Source organism: Cyanistes caeruleus, chromosome 5 (assembly GCF_971803275.1).
Source record: "Cyanistes caeruleus chromosome 5, bCyaCae1.hap1.1, whole genome shotgun sequence".
Taxonomy (NCBI): Eukaryota; Metazoa; Chordata; class Aves; order Passeriformes; family Paridae; genus Cyanistes; species Cyanistes caeruleus.
In genome coordinates, this window is record NC_141705.1 from 20,480,179 (window position 1) to 20,507,216 (window position 27,038).

Sequence of the window (27,038 nt, forward strand, 5' to 3'; positions counted from 1 at the left end):
AAGGGAGTCTTCAAAATGCAGATTATAGTAGGAATCTGTATGTTTTGTTTTGCAGAACAAGAGATGCCTGCAGCTAAACAAATTTTCATGGACTGAGGCATAATAAATGAATCTAACAAAAGAGAAAAGTGAGACTTTGTTTAGCAAGGAAAAATTATTCCAAATTTGCTCTTTCTTTCTTTTCCATCAGTTCACCTCTTAAAATCTGAAATCTAAGATATGTCTGTAAATTTTAATTCAGAATAAGATCTCCCTATGAATAAAATTATTGTAAATAAACCAGAATAATTTTTCTTTCATAGCATGATGACATTAATAAAAATCATAATAAATTTCTATTTTGTTACTCCAGAAAAAGATATAATTATATTCCAATAGTTTCATTAAGAGGCAAGATGTTTCTCTATGGATTTTCTAACAGATGTGGTATAAAATACATTAGGTCCATAGAATCTCTTAGTGACAGACAAATCTCTTGAAATTAAATTATATGGCATCTATTCAATAACTTTTAATCTTGTGGGATTGGAAGATGCTATTAGTCAAAAAAAGCAAAGAAACTTGCTTTTTTGATCTTTCCTTAATTATAGAATCCAGCATTTTATATGGAAGAAAAAGAGATAGGTAAAACTATTCCATTAAATTACTTTGGTACAGATTTATACATTTACTTATGGACTTGATTTTAAACAGAAAAAAAGGTTGGACAAATGTTTTGTGTCTAGTGATTATTTAGATGGTACTTGCACTCTTATAATGTTATCTGTAGAGATATAGGAAGGAATATGTGTGCTTGAGACAATAAATCCAGGGAGGGAAAAAGGTATTCATCTTAAGTATTGAAGTTTGTGAAAGATGAGATAACAGATTTTTTCCGAGAATGATTGACACGAGAAATACAAGCGGAGAAAATACAAGTAAAATTCAACCTATTAAGTCTGATTCCTTAAAGTAAAATGTCTCTCTCAGACATTTTTGAAGCATGAAAATTGTTTAAAGGGCATCCTAATTTACCCAGTTCACAAAGCTATCTGTGATGGCAGGAAAAGATATTTTCTTGAAATGGATGCCTCATTCTCTTTCTCCCAGTAGCTGTTCAGAGCTTTGTCTATTTATATTCATTATTGTTGCTGTAAGAACAGTGCTGGTTTTCATTATCTCATTGGCATGAGCAGCCCTCATTCAGTTCTGCTGTCAATTTTGACCTCTTTCTGTATCTCCTCTACTTTCAGTGACTAAAAGTACCAGTAAATAGAAACAGAGAAAACTCTGCAAAATAGTTTTGCAGCAGAATAAAATAATTATAACAACATTCAAGATACATGTATATGTAATTGCAGTTCACATGTCTGGTAGGGTAAAACATGCATTGAGATTTTGTTCAGTTGTTTATTGCACTATTACATACGTAGAGAGTTTTCACACACCTGGCAGGAAAGAGATTTGAGAGTATATATAAGTAGTCTAATAAAAAATAGGAGTCTCAAAATACCTTCACAGAAAGATCAGAATAAAATCAATGTTAATTTTAATGCTGAAAAATATTTTTTGTCAAAATATTTTGAGAACATATTAGTTTTTCTATTTGATTTTTATCTGTATCACTTGAAAGTAAACAGATCATTTTCAAATTTAGCTAGCTAGACACTCATCTCTCATTTAAAACGGAATATACATATAAATATAACAAATGCTTTACCAATCCTTTTAAGTTAATTATCTTCAAGTGTAAGTTTAATAAACTAATCGCCAGTGTCCACCACTGTGGACTGTGGGTTTATCTGCTGTGCTTAGTCCATACCATAATGAATGGATCACTTTCAGAAATGCTTTGTTAACAAAAGGGCATGAAATACATTCATCAGCCCTCTCTGCTGATCCTTCCTGTACAAGGTCCAAGCAGTTATTGGTAGGACTTCATTCAGTTCTGTTAGGAGCATGTCATACTCTTTGAATAATTCTGGAAAAATTCCCCCATCTGACCTAAGTGTAGCTCAGGTGATTGATATTTCAGTACACATTTCTTTGTCTGAAGTTGCAGCTTCATAGTAGACACAAGTAGAAAACAATTGTACCAGCCAATATGGAATCTATTACATGAATAAATTAGCTATACTTCAATGCACAATGCTTTATATTCACGAGAACCACAATCCCAACTGACACCTCTATTATGATCTCAAAAAGGAGCCAGAGACTAAAACACTGCAGAGAGAACAATTTTCTACTAAACATTTTTTCTGTCAGGAAACAATGTTCAGAATGGCCTGAAAGGAAAATGTTTGTATAAAGTATGCCCCATATGGCCTAGCTATGATATATCATGGGGGCAATAGTGGGAAATAACCTTTTAACAAAAGTAAATTAACAGTTTATTAAAATTTCTCTGAAATAATAATTGCCAAAATACCACATTACTTTATTTGCTTTAACAACTGTTTCCCTTCCAGTCAGATGAAATCCACAGATTTCATATTTCTTTCATCTTCCACTTCTTTATGTTCTGTTCAACTCTTATATTTGACCCTTGAACTGGGTGTTTTGTGTCTTTGGCTTTTCAAAACAGTCCAGCAGCTGCTAACTGATTATGACAACTCCAATTAATATTGGGTAGATTAGTAGAAATTACTCTGTGGATTTAAACTGGGATTAACCAAGAGGATTGTTTCTTATTTTCCTCACCTCCAGTCAATACATTTAAAACACTAATATTTTAAATTTTCTTCAGTTGAATATGTACTCTTAAAAGGAAGATAATTTAACCTCACTGTTAATATGTTTTGCTTGGCTAAGTTTTATGTTATCCTAACAAACATAATTAGGCGTTTTTTTTCTACTTATTGTCAAGAATTTAGTCATGCATTGCCAGTGAAGCAAGCCTAACATTGTCATTTTTACTGAAGTCTGCATGAAAACATAAACTAATAATTTACAAAACTTCTTCATATTCAGATCAATGGAACAAGTTGGAAAATATCTAATTTATTCTGGAAAAAGTAGATGCTAACTCTGAAGCAGTAGCCCAAAATATATATACTGCAAGTCTTAAGAAACCTGCAGATGTCACAGACAAAAGAACAATGGAATATTTCCTGAGATTTACAATTTTATGGGTATGGCAAATGCTTTGGCAACCATGCTAAACAGAAATATACTGACTAAGTTTAATATTGTGCTGCACAATGTAAGAGGAGATTAGTTGCACTATTGAACATCCTTAAACCAAAAATAGAATTGATTCACTAAAAAAGTACATCCACTGCAGTTACTTCTGACAAAAAACATTCAATTTTTACTTTGGAGCTGGGAAATATTTCAGAAAATTTGGAGGAATATCTCAAGCAATTTGTTTCAGGGTATGCTCAACTCAACTAAATGACTTAGGAAATTTGAAGACACTGTTACCTAGTCAGCAAAACCCCAGTATCTTCATTGCAGGGATGAGATAGCTCCTGACTAACATGCTTAGATACCTCTGTTCAAGTCCAGTCTTGCTTTTAACATTCATCAATCCACAGTTCTACTTGTAAAGTAAAAGCTATACTTCTTTACCACCTATAACAGTTGAATAGATGAAACAATGTCAAATAATTATGGTCAAATAGCTATGATACACACTGCAGTCCTTGGTAAGTTCTACCTCACAGAAAGGATTGACACTACTGTTTCCAACAAACTTAGACTTTGCAAGTAACACTTGATTGCTTTTCCTTTGTTTTGTTTCATTCAAACTACTTCTATACTTTCTATTGTTAGAAAAAGAATTTATCATTATACTGTTTCATTGCATACTGAGATAAGCACTGATATTCTAACCCATTTTCATATAACATCCCTCTGATTCATGTGTAGGATTACAGTCTTTCAGCTATATGTGCTCAAGAGGAATTAGTGCTGTGCTTAATACTTAATTACTAATGGACTGTAACCCAGATGAATCTGTCATAAATATGGAAAAATTCTGAGCTGATGTTTGCAATTAATTCACTGTAATCTGCAGACACAGCTGAAAAATCAATAAAAAAAATTAATGGAAAAAATCCCTTTGAGCAGGACATAAATCACACTGAGAGATTCATTATCTTTCTGTATTTGTCTCTTCATTTTTTGAGGTGTAAAGACTTTTCCACATACTATAAAAGCGACATCAACAGCAAAAAAAAAAACAAACTCCCAAAACTCCCTCTTCCCCACAAAATCTCAATAAGAAAGCATCAGTACTTATAACAGAAATAAAAATTTAGGGGAATTAATTGTGTGAGGTATTAAAAACACCTGTAGGATAATGCAATCATCAGTCTCAGCCAGCACATTTTCATGAGGGCAAAGTACTGCTTGTAAAACTTAATTTGCTTTTACAAAATTACCCACCTGGTTGATCAAAGGAAGCCAGCTGATATAATATTTTTGGATTTCAGTAAAGCTTTCCATACTGCTTCTCATGGTGCCCTCCAGACAAAAGTTCCAGCATACAGCTGGAGAAACACATCATGGGATGGGTGAGCAGCTGGCTCATGGGTCAGGCACAAAGGGTTGCAGTGAATGGGGTGACATCAGAGTGGTGCCCTGTCACTAGTCGGGTTCCACATCTTATCTTAAACTATCCTGTCTTGAACTATCCTCAGCTCTGAGGTCCTCAATCTCATCATAAAGGACACAGGACTGGGAGGGACTGAGCAAGTTTGCAGATGATACAAAGCTGGGAGGAGCTGTTGACTCCCTCAAAGGCAGGGAGGCCTTGTGGAGAGACCTTGACAAAACAGGGCTGAGCAGTCACCAGACATGTGAAGTTCAGCGAGTGAAAGTGCCAGATTCTGCACCTGGGATGGGGTAACTCTGTGTATGTACAGACTAGGGAGTGAAATGCTGGAAAGCAGTGCCAGGAAAGGCACCTGGGGGTCGTGGTTGACAGAAAGTTGGACGCGAGTCAGCAGTGCCCTGGCAGCCAGGAGGGCCAAGCGTGTCCTGGGGTGCACCAGGCCCAGCATGGCCAGCCGGGCAAGGGAGGGGATTGTCCTGCTCTGCCCTGAGCTGGGGCAGCCTCACCTTGAATACTGTGTGCAGTTTAGGACACCATAGTGTAAGAAGTATCTAAAGCTACTAGACACCATCAAAAAAAGGGCTATGAAGATGGTGAAGGGTCTAGAGGCCTAGATGGTAAAGACACGATACAATAAGCCACTGATGTCACTTGGTCTGTTCAGCCTGGAGGATGCTGAGGGGAGACCTCAAAGCAGTCTGCAACTTCCTCATGAAGGGAAGGTACAGACACTGATCTCCTTTCTGTGATGATCAGTGACAGGACCCGAGGGAGTGACCTGAAGTTGTGTCACGGGAATTGGATATTAGAAAAAGTTCTTCAACCAAAGGGTGTTTGAGCACTAGAATAGTCTCCCCAGGGAAATGGTCATGGTCTTAGACCTGCCAAAGTTCAGGAAATGTTTATACAATGTTCTCAGCACATAGTGTGGTTCTTGAGGCTGTCCTGGGCATGGCCAGGAGTTCGACTTCAATGATCCCTGTGGATTCCTTCCAGCTCAGAATATTCTACTATCCTACTATTCTACATTTCTGGGGTAGATTTTACTTCTTCTTAGAAAGAGCTCAAGGTCCCAGAGTAATTCCTATAAAGAGGAGGCTCATGCTACTGACATGGAATAAAACACAAAACTCCGTAACTAGTTAATCAGTAAATAATTTTCTTTCTCAGTGACCAATGGAAGTGCTACCATTTATGGCTGAGTTTTAAGATTTTATATTTCTGTTATTAAGATTTAATATTTCTGTTATTCTTCATAATTAAAGAGGATGAGCAATATATTTTATAAAATTTAGCCTATTTCTTCTGAAGTATACTTACATAGACAGGGAAAATGTGATTTAATACAATAATGTTTTTTATTTTTTTTTTTTTAACATTAATTTCAGTCTTTTGTTATGTCTCTTAAAGACATGAAAGTGCATTCTTTGTACTTTCCAATTCACTGCACCGTACTAAATTTTGTTCTATGTCCCAGATCTTCTAATATCATGAAATAAAATTACAAATTTTTATGTGTATTTGTGAGAGAAACATGTATGACATGAACAGATAAGTGTCTATTTTTTTCATTTTATGGGGTAAGGTTCCCTTCACATGACACAAAAGGTTAAATGGACCCTTCACGACTGCTGTATTTCTTCTTCTGGTAGGACTTTCTTTTGACAGTTGCTAAAAAGGGAAGTAGTCACAAGTTGTTTCTGCTTCATGCTGAGCTCTACATTATTTAGGTAATCATTTGCATATAGAGCATAGATAACTGTTCTTTGCCCCATTTGAAAATAACATGATATAAATTAACAGAGCTTCACCTCATTTTGCACTTACAAGTTTAACCTTTGAAAGTCTATGACTTGTAACAAAATATACCTTACATGAGTCACACAGAAAACCTCTGGAAACCCAAGTAATTCCCTTTTTATGAAAGCAGTAGTACTATTTAATACAGGTTACTCTATCATATTTTTTTCTGTGTATGCAGGTATAAAATATGATCCAGAATCTAGAAATGTTTTGCTGCACAAAGTGGAAGAGTATGAAGCATTTAATTTTCCCAAATGCAGTGGTACTATCAACATGAACAGTTCAAGTTACTATTTCATGTTTCAGGATAATTCTGTAAGGAAAAGTAACTCACTGAAAGATATGAAAGAAAAAGTTCAGCATTTTCCCTTAAAGCCAATTCTTAAATATATAAGCCTTTGAACAGAAGCCTCAAACTTTAGTTTGAGTTCTTGTTGACAAGCACAAGTGGTTCAGTTTTTCTATTTATTGATTTTATTCCTGCTATTACTTGTGGCAATTAACCGTCCATGTGCTTAGTGGGGTTTATCTTTTTAATCAGCCACCATCTGAAGTTAAACCTTAGCCATATATAATGCACTTTTATATTGCTTCAACAAATATCCATCTTACAAAAGAGCTTGAAACTCCATGTGATTAATTTTTTCTATGTATTCAACTTTCATTATCAGTTCTATATATCCTTGAAGATATTTGTGAGATATCCATGAGACCAAATGACATCAAGCATCTTTTGGGGCCACATGTTTTATTTTCTTAATGGAAGCAATGTTGCATTTGTTAGTATCCCTTAGAAAATATTATTTGGATTATCTCCAAAAATAAGTTGTCTGTTGAATGAGATGGGCACAAATTGAAGGGAGAAGAGGGGAAGTCCTGGTGTTTTTATCTTCTGTGGCACAAGTACTTGTTTTTCTACCTGGTGTCTATTCCAGATGTGAAAATACATCAAATCCTTATCAACAGAAAAGAAAATAAAAGGGAGGAACAGCTGAGTGAGCTAATAATGGCTGCTAGCTACCTGATTCCCTTAGAGCTCCTGCAGTCCCATCACTTTGGCAGGAGTATCAAGGAAGTTATGGTGACTTTTGAGCCTCAATTCAGATTTTCTTAAGTCATCTGTAGGAGAGTTGACATTCTAATTGCTCCATAAATTGTTTCAGCTCAGAGTTTGTTAAGCACTGACACATTTTACTGAAAAAAATAAAGGCATGTAATTTGACACAGTGACAGATTAATACCTTAGCATTAGATTGGCAGAACAATTAGACGGCTTAAATGTTTCCTACATCTTAATGTCTATGCTTCTTCAGGAAGCCACAGTAAGTCCTGCTTTTCTGAAGGATATGTTGCCATTTCACTGATAGAAATAAATCAGGCTATCAAAGGATTTAACAGGATTACAAGAAGTCTTGCAGCAATTACATTTAAATGTAGAAAATTAAAATCTGGGGAATTTAGGTTCAGCATGGTGCATTTAGTATGGTACTCACCACTGGTATCCCATAAGCTGATACTTAGTTCTCATTATATATATGCAATTGGTTTTGTGAAAGAAAATTAAACAATACAGTTTGAACTACAGTATAAATACAATTTAAACAAGAGAAAACTTTGTGTTTCTACTGGCCTTTCCTATTTTGTAATGTAATCAAACTAGTATTTGTCTAGAATTAAGCCTGTTGAATTTGATTTCACTTAACCATAATGTAACAATTTATGTTATTGCCTTCCACTGACAACCGTCAGATCAATATGATTTTGGTGCATAAAAGCACAAGTATGGGGTTTTTTTTGGTGTAAAAAACCTCAAACTCATAGATCTGTTTTTGATATAAACTGTCTTTACATAAGTTGTGATATACTGATGATCCATTGAAGAACAGAGATGCAATATTATTGAATTGGTATAATCACTAATTTAGGCAAGATTTTTTTTTTTTTTTTATCAAGTTTTTCCATAATTAGGGAAACAGTTAAAGAATATTATACTTTAAACTGCTGGAGGTACAATAGAAGCAACTATGACTATGTAGAATCTCAGTCAGAAATATTATTGCTTGGGTAATATTTATTATTTGGGTGATATTTCTTTGTAACGTCTGGATCATTTTAAATAGCTATACAGACTGATGTAGTAGGCTTAATAAGGGTAAAAAAAAAATCAAAATTTATAAATTCATTATCTTATATGACTGCTCCTCCCTAAAACACAGGCAGATAATATTCAAGGGATGCAAAACAAAAATATCATATAAGATGTAAATACTTGTTAAATTTTGTTTCTCACATCGGTTTCACATTTAATGCACCTCACAGGTGTGATATGTTTTGCACCACTACAGGTAGAAACAATATTCATTCTTTAACTTTGTGAAGAAATTAATTGTAAAATAGGATGGACATGCTTTTTCTCAGGAAACAAGATTTTATAAATGTTAAACTGTCATGTTGGAACCTGGGAGTGGGTGAGGTGTTTTTATCATTATGGGCACTATGTTTCTGTATTCCTTTGATCAACACCTGAATTAAGCAGACCAACTATTTCTGGGTTTTGCTTGTAGTTTTATTACCATAAAATTTTAAGGAGGATTCTAAAGTGGATTTTTGGTTGAACTGAGTCCCACTGTCTGAGGCTGATTTATTACTGAATAAGTTAAGAGTCTCAACTGAGAAGCAGTTAGGAATGGGATTGATGCCAAAGTACATGAGAGTTGGCAATCACACCAACAGAGCTGTAGAGCTGAAGGGAAACTTTAGAGGTCATTTAGTGCATCTTTCTTTTCCTAGGTTAGATTAGCTGCGTTTATATTATCCTCGGAAAAAAAAAAATCTAGACAATTGTAAAACTCATTCTGTAACCTTCCATTACTACTTCATTCATCCTCAGAGATTTTTCTAATTTCTAACCTGAAACCAAGACCTTACTTCTGGTCTTTCTCACTATGAGAGTATAAAACAGATTGTTTCCACTCTTGGTTTTTTTGGTTTTTTTCCCTTGCCTCTTAGGTACTTTAGGTACTTTATGCTCTTTTCTACCAAATCTGCTTTCTCTTCTCACTAATTCAGTTTCATTCATCTATCATGAACTTTTTTCAAAAGTTAAAGAATCATTTAGCTCTATTTTCTATGTCATTGCTTTCTTTGTTTGTTTTATTTTTATTAGTTTTAATTGTAAAAGACTATTTAGCAGCATGTGTTTCCTTTAACACGTCACTCTAGTTTGTCTTGAAATTTGTAAGTATTAGGACTTCAGACACATCACAGCAGCGAGTCTTGCTGGTTTTAGGGATTGTTTAAGAGGAGCTATTATTTTCCACCATTTTTCAAGTATTGAAAATTCTCACTTTTATTCTATATCTGTCATTCTTTATTCATATATTTATTTTATTTGCATTAAAAACATAAAATTTTCAGAATTCATTATTTTGTATCGTTCTGTCATACCTTGTCTCACAATATTAATCATTTCATCAGTATATATAAAACCTTTCTGTGCTCTCAAGTATTTTCTTTAGCATGGAAAGGAACTTTAGAATTAGGCATGATATACATGAAATTATTCTAGTCCAAAATCAATTAATGTATTCATTACTTCAGTGTAGTTGGCATATCTCAAGCAGTGGATTTGTGTTTGACTTTATTCAGTAAGACTGTTTTAGAGATGGCATGCACTATCTCTGCAGTACACGATAATGCCACATTCAGAATGACAGCCGTCCAAGCCTCAGGGCACTAAATGCTTCTTGAGATATGTTCAATTGCTGTTTAACTGTATTTAGCCTAAGGTACAGAGAAAGAAATTGCTGATGCTTTCAAACATGTTTAAGTATTTTTATAGTGTCTTGGCATGTCAGAATATGCCACAGCACAGACTGGGGTGCAGTTCCTGAATTACTTCAATTAGAAGGCAAGAATTTCAACAACAGTACTGTTGTAGCTGTATATCCCTGTAGACTAGCTTTCCTTTTTCCCCCCTTAAACAGTGATTTTCTACAACATGTACTCCCTCAGTGTTTTCTGCATTATTGTTCCCCCATCATATAGTCAATACTTGTTATGCTTTAAGAGCTCTATTATGCTCCTGATCACACAGCTCATAAGACAGTCATGGCTTTTAATATAAAAACCATGTAAATGTACTCCATTTTAATCATATAATGGTATTTTACTTGCATTTTGGACGGTCTTCTGAATGTAACATATTTGTGTACAGAATACAGAAAAAATGGGGCTCATCCAAACCACAGTCTCTTTCTTTACTATATAACTGTTCCTATTCTTTTTTCTTTTCCCACAGTAGCTGGAATTACTCCAAATGCACTTTTCATAGGTCCTCAATAAATGGAACCATGCAGGGATATTATGGGCCTGTCAATGTGGAAAGCAAAATCTGCATGTAGTCATTGATTTGTCACAGATACTATTTAGACCCCACCTGCCAATGACTCCTCAGATCCTACAGACAAAGCTTCTCGGTTTCCAGTACTGTTGCACTGCTGTCATACTATATGGCTACTGTGGTTTTGTACTCCTCCAAAAGAAAGGGCTACAGCTAAGAATGTTTTCGGCAAATGTTCAATTTTTGTGCCTAGATATAGTGTCACTGTTGATTTGGAAGGTTTTCCACCTCCAGGGACAGAACTTTTGACAGCTTAAATACATCTTAAGTCTATTGTTATCATCAGCTTTGTGTGTGGTTTACAAAAATGAAAAAGCGAAAAGATCTTTACATTTTTCTCCAGTGTCTGTCTAGAGCCATGTCATGACTAGATGTGGTTCTATAAAATATATTGTACAAGAATGGTTGCTAAAAAATGTGTGGAGTAAAGCCAGAGTGAACATTCTTGACTGTTATTTCTGCAATGTGTGTGTAAAATAAAAGCAAATAACTTGAAACATGTAGAGTCATAGAATGGATAGGGTTGGAAGGGGTCTTAAAAATCATCTAGTTCCAATCCTCAGGTGTACTTGCTGACTATTGAGTTCATAATACTGTTTATGTCCTTGATGAAATATATCAACCTCTTTTGATTAGGAATAGGAGGACAGAAACTAGTGGAAAACTGTTTGGTTGGAATACTTGAGCTAGTTTCTTTGTCATTAAACTGGAGATAGAACATCTTCTTTCCCCTGTCCAACCTGCAGTGGTAGGTGCCTTCCTGTTTTGATTATAAGCAACCCTACTAGCTCTAAGAGAACAGTCAGCTACAATCACCAGAAACATTAGCATACATATAAGTATTTCCAATCACTTAAATTCTTTTGTACAAAGTTTTATGACAATCATAATGCATATCACCATCTCAGAAATTACCTGAAAATGTTTAAGGATTAGTTGGATGAATAATTACTAAAGTTTAAAAAAAAATCTTTTATCATATAACTTTTAAAAATTTGTCATGGAAGGTTCTATCAGATACAATGACAATGCAAATTTTAAGGCCCTTTAAATTACATTTTCCAATTTTTTCCCAAGCTGAAGTCTGTGATCTGTGTGGACAACTCGGTGTATATCTGGTGTATGTGTGTGCTCTGTGTATGTGCCTACTGGAAATATATCTTCATCTTTGTTAACGTATGGACTTGGAGGTGCGGAACAGCAGCAGCAGCCTCGTCTCCCTCAGGCTGTCAAACCCAGTGCCAAATACCTTTCTCTAAAACACCTTCAATTAAGATTTGACACTTACAGTTAATACAGCCTTCTACTTCATTGTTTTCTTGCATCTGTTAGAGCTTGAATCACTACAGCATTTGAGTATAGATTTAATCCAACATGGTTTGAAACTTGTTGCATTCTAATTGCTCTTCTGTTTAAAAGATTGACATACCTAAACTTTGGTTAAGGGAAAATGGGGTGCTTTCTATACGCTGCATTTGATAACAGTGATTTAACCCCTAATTTGGATAAACTGCTATGCCACTTCAGCTAGAGTAAGTAACTGTGTTTTTGATAATTCACTGAAACAGATCGTCCTTCTTTTGCAGTGTAGGGACTGTATGCTCAGCTTTTTAGATTACCTAGCCCATGGAGTTTTGAACAATCTCAAAATTTAAAAATAAAAATAAACTTATTCATATCCTCTAGTACAATTTGCATTGAAACATAAGTGAAATGCTTTTTTAAGTGCTTCTCAGTGTAAAAGTTAAATACTCCAGTAGTTACCCCACTGAGAGCTGACAAGTCTAATGGAATATGGCACAGCAAACAATTTGTCAGCACAATTGGCAAATCATCAAGGACTAGTACAACAGATTCCTACTTCAATTGCATATCTGGGAGCCAAATTAAATTTGTGTTAAAATGCCCCTTATTAAAAAATTATCACAATTTTAATTAGTGAGAAAGATATGTGATATCTCTTGTTATAAAGAAACCTACAGATTTGAGATTAGGTTCTGAGAGTTTATGTAGATGAGTTAAATTCAACCTTTTATCTGCACAAAAAAAGATCATCAGAAGATGTCATCAAAAGGTATCCTTTTAGTTATTTTCAAGCATATCTTCTCATGGTGTCTCTAGATCAGAACTAAGTATTGCTTGACACAACCATTGTAAACAAACAGCACCAGGGGCCTCATTTTGTCCTCTTCTCTGGCTGGTCAGGATGAAAGACTGCTAGTGACAGTGGACATGCCCGTATCCATACATGCACTCAGAACAGAGAGCCTACTCCCAGGAACGAGTTAGAAAGGAATTTAATAAGAGCACAGGACAGGTGGTGTTCATGTGGCACAACACAACCAGACAAACTTGTTACCCAGCAAACTATTTACATGTGTCTGGCCTTTTTATAACCCTCTATCTCTATCTCTCCACTATCACCTAAACTCCTCACTTGTGTTCCCTATGGTTTCTGCCCTAAACATATCTAAACCCTATGCTGTCCCAAATTTCTTTTCCTCAAATCTTATAATGTGCTCAACATACCTAGACAGCAACCCCCATAATTACACAGAAAGACGATATTTCCTCCTGAATCCTTATTTTGAGTTCCTCTCTGCTACTATACACACATGTGTCCCTCTGGGCTTGGACAGATGGACCTCTGAGGGTCTGATTGCCCTATGGTGTGCCTGGGTATGTCTGCCAGGGTATTATTTGGGCTAGTATTGTTCTTCTGGTGTCTCTCTGAGCTCTTCTGTGGGTGTGAAAATAAGGTTTATCTCATAACCCAACAGGACAACTTGCAGCAACACATTGTATTGGGGGTTTTTGCTTCTTAACCCAGCATTATAAGGCTGAATTGTACATTAAGTCCTCATGCTTTACAATAAAGAATTCCAGTACTTGTCCAGGAGTGAATAGGAGAAGTATTATAATGCAAAATGTTACATTTTCAAGTGCATGATTCAGAGGCCCTCAGCAAGGACTGACTGGAAATATTTTCGAGCTAAAAGATTCCATCAGATATCATGAGATGCTAATTGTTTCAATCCAAAACAATCCCCAAACTCAAACAACAGCAAAATAAAATCTTTTCAATAAACATATATTCTTATGTTTTAAATAAAAGTCAGACTATATTGCCTTGATCAGCAGTTGCAATAATAATAATTAAATGCAATAAATAATAATTAAAATACTTGAAGCAAGCATAATGTTTAATGGTTGGTTTTTTTTTTTTTTTCCAGAAATAAGGTATTGGTTTGACTAGTTTATGGAGATTTAAGGGAATTAGCCCTGTTGTAAAAATATGAAAAATTCTGCTTAAAAATCAAAGCACATCAGGGGAGCTGAGCAGTCAATTATGCTTCTTATCTTTAGGGAGAGTCAGAATAATGCTGATTTAGTTGACAAACAGAGGATTGTCCTGCTACCATTCCCATATTCTTTGTATGTTTGCAGAACACAGCCATCTGAAAACTGATAGGCTGACAAGTTTCCACAGTATTGCATTCTTCTCTGGGAAAAAAAAATAGAAAAAAAAAAAAAAGGAAATTGTCTATGGGAAAAAGTCTTAAAATAAATTGGGGGAAAAAAAATTAAAAAACAAAAAAGTCCCTCAGGTCCCTCCTCCTGGCCTTGCACATCTTAGTTACGGGGTTACTCAGTTATCTAGACACCAGGGTTGATTCCTCATGAAAGTAAGTGATATTTCATTGAAATATGAAAATTTATACAGTATTCAGAATACATACAGTAGATTCTATGAAATGTTGACACCTGTCAATACCAAATAGTGTACAAACTCTACAATACTGTAACAAATTATTTATTAAATTGATGTTTAAATGCCCGAAAATAATCAGGACAGGGTGAAGATAAATCTGACTTTCAAGAGCTTTTGCAATTCTATCAGGATTAAATCCACAGATGTTGAAATTAAATATGTTTTCTCTGCAAGCACCTGTTGTAAATATTTTAAATTAAAATGGCTTATTCTGGAAGAGAGAAGAATTTTTGGTCCTGGGGTTTTGTTTGTTTGTTTGTTTGTTTATCTTCAGCCATGGTCTTTTTTATCAATTTATAAAAAAATCCACCATTGGAATTGTCATAATTTGAGAAGGTACTCTACCAGCGAAAATCAAAGAAAAATAGGCAGAACAAACAGAATGAAGGCTGAGCAGGCCTTTGAAAAAGTTTTTATAAGGTACATGTTATTACAGGCAAAAATTACTGTTTACAAGAACTTTGGTGATGTAGTAGGAAGGTAGAAAGATGCCACAGCCCATATGAAGTACCTGATTATGTTTCTATGTTGAACTTCCTTGGTCCCTTCTAAAAGAATTGATTTTTTTTAAAACAAAACTAAATATTTCATCAAATAAGTCATATCATATGAAAGTCATATCAAACGCGCTTGAAAAATTAATTTTTTTTATTTATGTTCTCTTTCAACTTTGTTTGAATATCATGTTGTTACTTTGTAGGCAGTTTCAGTTGTTCCTTTAGACCACAAAATACACTATATCTGAACAAAAGCAAGGTTTAAGAATTTCACCCTTTCCTTAAATTATTTGAGGTAGCTTTTAAATTCAGTTGCATGCAAGTATCAAAATACAAACATTAAATATACTGCATTACAGATAGGTAGCAGTCAACTCTGCAGGCCCCTGAACTTTGCTGATTTTCAGTGAAAGCTCTCACAAGTACAGAAAAATTAGAGATAGTGAACAGCAACAGAACACCTAACATAACAAGCAACATATAAAATATTTCTCTTAGGCAGCACTCAGAATCATCCTGTGTTCTACCATGCACATATACACACAAAATGGCTTTATTTGTGCTACTGATAAAGTTTAAAGCCCATAGCAGAGGTTTTGCATGCTTCTGCAATTACTGATTGTGCAACTTATGTAACATATCGTGGACTAACTACTCAAGTGCCCAGTCCTCAGAAATGAAAGCAGAGCTTTACATTATACGAAAATTCAGTCCCTTTGTCAATAACAGATTTGCTCACTTTCAGGGCATTAAGTATGGTTGTGAGTATTTGCAGGGTGCAGGGTTTAAGGATCCTTCCACATAAATTCGGAGTATTCAGTACAAAAAAATTCAAGGAAAGGTATTTTTAATAATTTCTAGAAAATTGGCAGTATGGAATTAAGTGCTTCTTTGAATCTTTCAGACATCAAAATTAATTCAGTACTTAATGCCAAATGCTTCTGGAATTAATTTACAGGCACAGGAAGAGGATTAGTAGCCTGGTTTTTATTTCAGTTATTAAGGCTGAGGATAACTGTACAGATCTGCTTGTTGCCTCTGGGCACATGCACTGTGAAAAAATTATTACTGAGGAACTTACTGCAACATTCCCACCAAGACCTTTAAAAATACCTTTTTGTGAATTTCAGGATTCTCAGTTTCAATGGCAGTCACCATAATATCAATTTGTAAAGACAACTCTCTTCTATTTTCAGATTCACGGCCTCTACCAGATGTAGCCCTAACAGGGAAGTGCACCCGAGAATGTGATGAATATGGCCACTCAGACTCCTGCTGGATGCCAGTCCGCACTTCTCCGGAGAGAAAGCAGAAGAGCCAGCCAAAACTCTCCACTTTCATGCCTGTCGATGAACGGGGCAGTCAGGAAAAGCTGGCCAATGGAGAAGCCTCCCTCATGGGTGATCGCAACAGAAACCTCCTTAACAAAAAGTTGACCTCATCCTATGAGACCTTCAGCGCAGCTAGTTTCAGCAAAAATGAAGAAGGCAATCCAGAGGATATCCCCCTTACACAGACAGGGGAATACAAGCCATCTCCTGTCAATACTCTAACTAGAAGAGAAGTTTACCTGTAGGCTAAAAAGCAGCAACAAAGTTCTTTCATAATATAAGAAAGAAATGGGGCAAAATTCTTAAAATCACAACAGTTTTAAGAAAAAAATGTGAAACAAAAGAAAGGGGGCCACCAAAGAGACAAAAGATCTGCCTGCCACTTCTGCCTCCATAGCAGGCATGTAATTATACTGTCTGCCTGACTATACTGTACAATGTAGAAAACATTGTTGTTACTTGCATGTCTAATTCCCCCTCGCTGATTTTTATTTTCCTAGATCTATGGTTGCAAATTACTCCCATAGTAGCAAGCTTGATTAAAAAGAACACAACACACTGTTGTTTCCCCTCTGCAGAAGCATGAATTAAGCCACTCATTTTGTTTGTTTGTCATCTGGCTTGTTGAGGATAACAGGTCAGGGAAAATGTATTCAAAACATACCATCTGAATATTGCTGATCCCCATCAGGGACAATCCTTCAGAAACCGTAAAGATATAGGATAAATATAAAGGAATAATCATTAATAGGCACTTTGTGAAGACCACAGCTTTAATATTCTCACCTCTCATCTGAGGCTGGAAGCAACAGAAATATATTCAGCCTGAGACTGCAGTCAAAACCACGGCATACTTTCCTGTGATTCATGAACTCTGGTTCTGTTTTATCCATAGAACAAATGTGTCTTGCTGTGTCTCTTTCTCTCTTTCTCTCTCATTGTCTGTAATGATTATTTCAATGTAAACACAATTACTAACACTTATACCATAGGATAGCAATGATAAACTGTTGAAATCATTATTTTGGGCAAGACTAACATTTAGCTGGAAAGATTGTAATAACAAAAAGGCCAAAGATCACACAATGGATCAGGGGAACTGTTAAGTATTGGGGCTTGACTTAGAAAATAAATGTATTCACAAAAAAACCACATGTACTCATAACACAACTTCAGTTAAATTCTACGCAGCAGCACAGTTCACAAGCCCAGATGACAAATTTTTTTTCCAGTGTGGTTCAGTTGAATGCCCAAAGGAACTGATACTTTTTTTTTTGTAATGACATGATATATTGCAGCACATGCTGCATATGATATGCTGCATATGCTAGTTCCAGGGAATTTTAAAGATCAAAATTAAAAAATAATAGTAGAAGAGAAGGCTGTGTTGGTGGGAATGCTTGATGGGAGGGAAAAAGGTGGACAATAGGATAATGCAGTAACAAGAGAACATTACAACTTGGATACAAAAGCTTCTATTCAGATCGCAAGGCATGGTTGCTAAGTCTGGTCATCCGTGTTGCAGCTTGTCAACTGCTTCAATTATGTCAAAGATGATGATAATGAAAGCTTTCTTGAAACCAAGTGCATTAAAACCAAGCGAAGTGCAATACTAAATGATATCAAGATGCAGAACATTTAGCATTAGTAAAAATGGTCTCATAAACAGTGGTATGATACCTAGGAGGTCAAGATGACTTAAAAGGAATCCAAGCTACTGTGATATGCAAGAGCTGTAACAACTATCATGGTGAGTGCTTCTTGGAAGGAAGAGGAAATGAAACAGGGTTTTGTGCAATAAAAGCAACAAAACATGCAGAACATCAACCAATTGCTCTGTAGTTGATGTAGTAATAATCACAGACCAAGCTCAGACATTCAGACAAAAGTGACAATCAAACAACACAGCAAGGACAGCTCAAGGACGGGGAAAGCGTTCAGATCCCTGGCTGTTGAATCTGGCGTGATGGCATGGCTAGATGGCTCTCTAGTAACTGTAGTCATAATGTAGCTTTGGGTAGTTTCTTGCTTTGAAGAATTGCATAGAAATAACCTTAAACAGCCTAAGGTAGAGGTTGGTAAATCCAAACAGCTCATCACATTTATCCTTTGAGTTCACTTCTCCATTTAGTGGGTTGTGCCATTACTGGCCTTTTCATTCTCCTCTCTAAAGTTTACTTCCTTCAAGTAACATTAGTTTGTGTATAGCAGTTATGATGAATGGGACATTTTAGAAAGAAAATATTAAAATCAAAGATTAATAATGATTGAACATTTTTATGTTTAATTATTTAAGTAATATGGAGAGATGCAAGCTAGTACTTTGTTATGAGACTGCATATAGCAGTTACTGCTTTGTATAATCTGTAAGTACCTGTTTAAAAATGCTTCTAAAAATGCTTATGTAATGTAAACACATTTTTCTTGCACGTTTCAACAGAATACACAATTGCATAACACAAATGTTCAACCAAACTTCCTTTAATAAGATTTTATTTAATATTACACACAAGAAAATAAATTAGGTAGCTGGGTTCCATATATTCTTAGACACTTTTTCTACAAGGCTAATAATGCAGGTCATAGTAGACCTCCAGATTAAATGGATCAGCAGTCACTCACCAATTTTTGCACCACATAAGACAGTCATGAAAAAATTTTCTTGTGTGCATCTCCTTAGATCTAAAATGCGTGTGAAAGAATTTTTTAAAATTCTATCTACTGTAAGTATTCACAGTAATTCTTGTGGAACTAGCCACTATTAATATGCTGATTACTCTTCTGACCTGGCATGACATACAAATATATTTTGTGTTTGTATTTTTCCTCATTATTTGAAATAGGTTAAATCTGGTGCCACTCCATAAATAGAGTGCTTTTGTATAAAAAAAACAAACAAATAAAGCTATAAAAAATAATTAGGGTGAATGCAAAATATGCAACTGTGCCTTTTATACCTATTATTATGGTAAAGTGGTAGTTGGGTTTGGACACTGAGGGGTAAGGGGCTATTCCTAACTTTTTTGAACCTGTATATTTACCTGTGTTTATTTTCTGAGAAATTATAAATGATATATTTAAAAATAAGCCTTTTGCCAAACTCAGTTAATGGACCAGTCTTAAGAATTATTAACACAAGGCTGTGGTTTAAGTAGGTCTTGAGGATTTTTTTATTACTATTTGTGCGGGGTTTGGGGTTGTTTTAATTTGTTTTTAATTCTGCTGCCTGGAAAAGTATGATCAGTCTATATGATAGCTATTTAGCAAGGTGTCACCAGTTCATGTTACCAGGAAAATTGACAATTTTTTTCGATTGCTTTTAGCCTTCATAACATTTTAGTTGTACAGAATAGAAATCATCTTTTTCTTTCCTTCCATGGGAAACTCAGATGAGCTTTGCATGTATTTTACATTAGGACACCTTTATAGATTGATACGTTAATATATAACTTTATATGTATTAGAAAGTTCAATAGCTTTGGTCTAAAATCTAAGGCTTATTCCAGATCTCAGACCCACTATGTTTACTGAATATGGTTTCTGACTGGCCTGCTGCCTGAGTTTCAGGAAAAAAAAAGCTAAACATTATTTTTATGTGGGGAAAGAATTTAGATGGGATTGAAATGATTGGCTGAAAGGCTACCCTAGAAGTTGTCAAGCAGAAAAACAATGAATACGGATAACGATCTTGCCGTAAATCCAGCCATCACCAAACGCTTGTAAGGAACTTGAACAACGAGATATTTTTCCTTCCGTTTCATTGGTGATAAATATACAGAGTTTCCTTAAGAAAAGAAGCAGCTGAAAAAGCAATAGAAATGAAAGCCCATCAGTTAAGTTGCATTACTGACTGAAAGAGCGTGAGCACTAGGAAGAAGGCAACATTCGCCAGCTACCTGGGGTATGCTTTCAGACAACTTTTCCTAAATTTTAAAGCACTTGCATTCAGTGTGGTACGATCTGTTTGTAATAATAATCATTGACTATTGTTCTGCAACTTGGATGTTGATAGTGAAGCAGAGAACAATTTATCATTGTTTATTATGAGTCACTATGCACGCAACTATGCTAAACATGGCAAAATGTATTAAACGCTAGTCCACCTCTATTTATGAAATATTTACATAATTTAATTTGCTTTTGTACAGTTTTATGTAAATAAATTGCTTGTCATTTTTGTCTCTGCAAATTAAAATATAACATGTTCAACTGGTTGCCCATTTGCCAGTTTACTTTCTTGGACAGTCTATTCCAATTTTACTAGATTAAATCACGTGCTAGTTTCAATATTTAATGCTATTTTGAGTGGCAGAGATGACACTGCCTTAGTAACTGGCCACAGATTCAGCTGCAGAAGCAGCTGAGCTTTTACCTGTCTTCAGGGTGAAATTTGATAGAGGCAAGGCTATTGCCACCCAGGACAGCACACATCAATTTTCATAGCAGAAATAGAGTACTTGTAACTTGAACAGCTGTCTCTGATTACTGCTCAAAAGGCCTTATTTTGAAGATGTGTTCAAAACCTTTCTTGCTAAGTGGAATAACAAGTCTTTAGTAAAAGTCCATGTATTTCCATTATGGAATGACAACTTATTATCAGCAAGGCTGCTATTTTTTCCAAGAATCTTAGAACTATTAACAAATCCTAAAATGTCAGTGGAGCGTCTATACTGAGAAAAACAAAGCAATTAATGCAGAATTTCAGGGGAAAAAAAGAGAAATAAAAGCCTCCAGTTTTCTCTGGCTGTGAATCAAATTATCCATCTCAGCATAACTGCAGATCAAGAACAAATCATCCTCCATAACAAGAATCTAAGAAGAAAGAGTTTATTCCTTAGCTGTCTGGATTGCACATAGCTTTTTTTGTCTTTGTTTTGTTGCTTGTTTGTCTTAAGAGAGGAAGCTCCAAAACAGCCATTAAATTGGAAAATAAATAATACTTGAAAAATGTGTTTCTGGGGATAGGGATCGAAGGTCGAAACTGCTCTCACTCCCTGCCTCTGTGTTATGCAAAATACAGAATTACTATAGAGACCTTGCAAACCATTGAATACAATTTCCCACTAAACATCACAGAAAGTGCCATCTCTATCCTTTTACCTTAGTTACAGACTAGGCTTTGATTTTTCAGAATAAAAACTGGCCAGAACTTTTTTAAAATAAACTTTACATTGCAAATTTCTTTATCTGAATGTGCTTTCAATTAGCATTTCCTAGTCTTTGGTAATTAATGTGTCAAAGAAGATTCTTCCTTCCACAAGCAGAGGTCTGAATCTACAAGCCAATGGAGAGTTTAGCTTGCCACCTGACCCTGGATCTCTCACACTGCACTTGAACGAGCTACCCCTCCACCTTTTTCAGCAGTAGCAGTATTTTAATGAGTAACTTCAATCAAGCTTTCAAGTTTGTTTTATACTAGTTGTAGTATGCAAGGCATGACCTTATGTTTGTTTATTTTGTCTTCTATCTACATTTTCTTGTTTACTCACTGCATCCACGAAGGTGATTACAGGAAGATAAAATAAATTTCCTGAACCACTAAGAGTGGCAAGAGAGGATGATATAAACTAGCAAAAAGGAACAATTTATGCTCCCCTTTAACCCTGTCTTCATTCCTCCCCCCTGTGTTGCAGTAAATTGTAAATCTTATGCAGAGACTGAAATTAATAAATGTGACCTAGGCAGAAATAATTTCATGTCTTTATTGAGCCTCCTGAGGGGAGTGTATAGAAGATGCTTAATAGTTCATAAATATGCAAATCATCTAGCCTTTGCTAAAAAAGAAAGCAGTGCTAGCATTAGATGAGTGTATTCCTTAGTAAAATCGTAGGATTCTAGTCTGGCAGTTCATACAGCTTTCTTCTAAAGCAAGTATATCTGGTTTAAAGACTGACATACAATTACCAAGAAACTGGGGGGTTGGAGGGTCAGGGGGCAGGAAATGAAAAATATCTGTTCTGTACTTGTTTGGGAAAAAAAAGCCTCTGGGGGAAAAAAAGGAACAAAGAACAGCAAATAGGTATAATGCAATTGGTACAGGATTGATTGAAATATATTTCTTTAGAACTTTCAAACTAATTAGTTTCAATCAGGATTCAAAAATAAGGACACATTAATGCATAATTTGTATGTATCTACGTTATGGTACTGTAATTTATAAGAAAGGTTTCTTTCTAATTATAAGGTATGTGATTCTATTTAAGGTGATGTCTCTAAATATTTAGGTAATGGTTAAAAAATGTTTATATCTTAGTATTCCTTTTTTGTAAGCTTACAAAAGCAAATTTCAGCTGGCTTCTATAGCATTCAATGTAGAAGACAGTTTTGGAACAACCAAATAGGCAAGATATAGTTTTCATATTTCTATTCTATTTCAAGATAACAACCAACTTTTTCATGTGCGTTATAATAACAAATGAAAAAAAACCCCCAACACTTTTCAACTGTGCTTTCAAGGATAATACTGAGGGAACAGAGAAGCCAAAGAAGTATAAAAGCAGGTTTACACCATGTTTACTACTCCTTTGGTAAGTTCATACTCAGCAAACCAGTGTCATGAAGAGAGCAGCTTAAATAACAATGAACCACTTAAGTTTCTCCCAATCCTATTGGCAGTCAGGGAAGGATGGATAGACTAGAATGAAAGGAAAAGAAAAGATGCTGTGTCTTTTTACTATCTACCTCTCAAGGATTTCCAGCATCTAGAGAATTCCCCAAATAGCAATACTGGATTCTACCATTTCACCACAAAATTGTACATTTTTACTTCTTCCAAAGGTACTTTCAGGTTTTATAACTTATAGTAAGTCTAGGTGAGGAAAATCATCTTCCTAACTCTTTTTCCTCTTACATAGTAACTGTGTTACATGATTCCAGAAAATGAAGCTGATTCTAACTGTGGTAAGGTTTGTTTAAAGTTAGCTGAATATGTATTTGATAAGACAAATAGAAGTGAAGAAATCAGAATATGATATTAGTCTGAAAAAGATCCACAAACTGCTGCGTGTGCTGCAATGGTTAATTATTTAGGCCTGATCAAAAGAGAAGTGGCAGAAAAATTCAGAAGCAAAAGTGGAAGAAGGATAAAAATAAGTTACAGATGGACAACTTAGGTAAGTGTGTGTTTGTATGTATTTATATGCACAGCTCTTGTTTTTGAAGTAGATTTTAGGATTCCAGAAAATTCTTTGTCATTATCTGATGAATCCAATCCAGAATACTGGACAATAAGGACCTTCAGTAGGAGGTCCTGTATTTATTCTAACTAAGGTTTAGTAAGACAGAACAAATTACATAAATTAACCTCTACTGCTTAGTGTGGCAGTGTATGGTGACCACAGAGTTAGACTACTGGATAATTATTGAACCTGCTTCCACTTCTCTCTAGTTTCCTGTCTCATATAAGCTGCTAGAACAAAAGTCAAAGCATTTTTTTTACTCTTCATCTCCTCTTGCTGGAATCATCTTGGCACCTACTTAACTTTTCTCCACCTTGTACTGAACTAGAAGAGAGGTGATTTCATATTCTTTTTCAGTCTGACCTCTGAGCATCTGGCAGGTATCATGCTGCCACCTTTATCTTTAGGAGCATACAATTATGGTCGACTCAGTCACACATAACTTCAAGTTCGAATATTAAAAGGTGGTAGAGCAGGAAATATGCCTTGAATTTAGAATATTCTGGTGTTATGCTGATAAAAAAAAAAATAAAAAAAAAAATAATTCAGAATTCCAGATAGTATTGGAAAGCTGGTCTGTGTGATAAAGAACCAACCACATGGTAGGTACAACCCTACAATAACAAGCTGTTCATTTCTTCTTAATCTAATCTGTGCCTTATGTAGAGATGCAAGGAAAATGCACGAATGTTCTAGGTCCCTCTGAAGTATAGGGCTTTATACATGCAAGAAAGAAGGAATCATCTTTTGCCTAAGCCTAGTAAGTTAAGCCTGTTTCAAATCAGTTTGGATCCCCTGATGAATACTCTGATTATGCTTATGCGTCATCAGTAAAATGATGATGGGTAATTAATTATACATTTAGTGTGACATGCTCATTTAGGAGGGCATAGAATTAATAGAGAGGATATGATGTAAAATTGCTGGCTGGAGAACAAGGTTTTTGTACTGTAACTTCTATAAGGTGCTATAATATATTGGCTACAAATATTATTAAATATCAATATAAAATTTAAACATAACTTTTCAGTCCAAAGAAAATTGAGCTAATCAAAATGAGATTTTAGAAAGAATTAAGGGTGAGAATTTGGCTTGTCATGGACTGGGGTCACATCTGAAAGCTACAGAATATTGTTTTCTACACTGAGTGACTGCAGATAAAATAAATTTAGTAACACTTAGAAAAAATACATCTTGTCCTTCCTTAGCAGTGATGGGATTCCAGAAGTTTACTCTCCAGTGTCACTCAAAAAAGAAAACAACAAAGCAAAACAGAATGAAGGGTTAGAATTAAGGAAGGGTTGTCAAACAGAATGAATTCTTCTGCTTAAATAAAGATGCAGGTGCATCATTAAGATTTTTCATAGTTCTGAACTTTCCCCTCTAAATAAATAAAAATATAAATACTAGAAGATATACTGATCAGGGTGATCAAAATTATACAATAAATGAGGAAGGATTCTTCAGCCTGGAGAACTGAAAGGTTTGACAGTGATATATATGAAGCCATGAAACTATTAGTTTTGCTTAATAAATCAGCTGAGTCATCATAAGAAATCATGATGCACTGGATTCAAGATATATGGAAGTGTTTCCTCACACTGAATGAAACAAAATTTTTTGTTGGAGATCAGTTTCTGGGATGCACCCATGAATTTGGCTCACATAAATAATAATAAAATAAATCCCACAATATTTCTAGTTTCATTTTTTTTATGAAGGATGTGAGAATAACAATATCAAGTTGCTGCTTCCTTCCAATCTATTATCAAAATAAATATACTAGCCACTACTGAAAACCATATTGCCTTGAAATTCCCTTCTCTCTCTAAAAAACTCTCAACCAAACACACACTGAAACAAAATTAACAAAAAGCTCAGCTCTTAACAATTCTGTTATCTAAGTAAAAAGCTTTTCTTGAGGAAATGCTTTCTGATAGTCAATGCATTTGATGTTCTTTCTCCAAAAGAGTGATGAAAAATAATACTTACATAACCACAATTACTCCTTGGAAATCTACTGCTGCAAGTCTTCTACTGAGAAAACTTTCAACAGGAAAAAAATTAGAAGATGAGGGAGAAAGATAGATTTTTGTAATCCAGATTGCAATAAATTTAGCAATTAAACATCAAAACTCTGTGCCTCGGGAAACATATGGCTGAACTCACAGAATTATGTAGGTTACGAACACTAGAACAGACTGTTACAAGACTTATTTGGACATGTGAAGAGACACAGGTTTTAGAGGGAGTAATTTATTTAACTCAGTGACACGTGTTTACCTTGTGCACTCCTGACTGTGGAGATTCATACAGACAAAAATGGATGGCAAAACAAACCAAAAGCATTTGCAAACACATTTCCAAGAGTTTCTGTTATTTCAAACTTTATACTTGTGAACACAAGTACAAACAGAAGATATTAGAAAATAGTTGAAGTATACAGTAATATAGGAGTTCTCACCAGATGATGTTTGTGATGTTTGGATATGGAATATATCTGTTTTATCAAATATGACACCTAAAATATTTAGCATCAGTGATGTATTAAGAATTTCTGCTGTGTCTTCTGGTATTAATGAAAAGACAGAACACTTTTTCACCTCAAAGACATTAAAAAAAAAAAGGTGTTTCTTCACCTTCACATTCAATTAGAGAAAGCAACTGCGTCTTCCCAGGACTTCATTTTGAAGTCATTAGGATCTGAGATTAACTAAACATTTTTTATTCTTAAAATTTTATTTTAAACCTAGATTGATACACATGAAGCTAACATGTATTGTTTGTATTGTTTCAGTTTAAAGAACTTAGAATCATGCAGTAATTTTTTTCAAAAACATGCCCATTTAACATTGCAGGAAATTAATAACAAGATTATTATATGAAGATACATTTGTTTCATTACAATTATATTCTTTAAGGAATTATTCAGAACACCAATGGTGTTCATCATGTAGCATGAGTTACAAACTCATATGTATACTGTTTAAACTTAAAAAAAATAATTAAAAAAATAAAAAGAAAGCACTTACACAGAATTGCATTAGCCTTTAGCAAAGTGAATTCTGGATACTGAAAGTTGAGAAACTGGACATTTTGATTAGGCTTAATTAACAACATAGCAGAAAAGCTATAAAGACAGAAATGCAGTTAAGTGATCAGGATGAATTAATACTTAGCTCTCAAAAGGAGACAAATATAACTTTATTCTTTTTCTTTTTTGGCTTTTCCTAAACATGGTGACAACCAGTGCTAAAAGAAAACTACTACAGAAGTTTACCTATGGATGAAAATAAAAAGGTTTTTTTCCCCAGCCAGACCTCTCAAATCTCTCTGTGTTTGAAGTTTCTTGTACTATCATCAGTAATGTCATTGTCAAATCTGCCGTATCTATTGAGAGATAAATTCTGGTATTTTTCTCCACATACAAATGGGAAGGTTACTATCTATCTTGCAGGATATTGGTACTGTAAAAAAAAAACAACACAGTACAGAGGTGATAACCAAATTATCCT

The 27,038-nt window shown here is 34.8% G+C and overlaps 1 protein-coding gene and 1 long non-coding RNA gene across 7 annotated transcripts in view; one reads left to right on the forward strand and one right to left on the reverse strand.

Annotated features, from left to right (window-relative positions):
- The window catches only part of LOC147652965 (uncharacterized), a 29,783-nt gene extending 24,511 nt beyond the window's left edge, over window positions 1-5,272 (reverse strand). Inside the window, exon 1 of the long non-coding RNA XR_015286798.1 lies at window positions 4,372-5,272. This is a non-coding gene — a long non-coding RNA (uncharacterized LOC147652965). The remainder of the gene's footprint in view (window positions 1-4,371) is intronic.
- Window positions 1-20,554, forward strand: part of PCDH7 (protocadherin 7) — a 264,206-nt gene extending 243,652 nt beyond the window's left edge. For all 6 annotated transcript variants that reach the window (XM_086888875.1, XM_086888876.1, XM_086888880.1 and 3 more), the window contains one exon: window positions 16,211-20,554. In XM_086888875.1, coding sequence (XP_086745001.1) covers window positions 16,211-16,590 — 380 coding nt within the window. In that variant the 3' untranslated portion in view covers window positions 16,591-20,554. The remainder of the gene's footprint in view (window positions 1-16,210) is intronic.
- The last annotated feature ends 6,484 nt before the right edge of the window (window positions 20,555-27,038 follow it).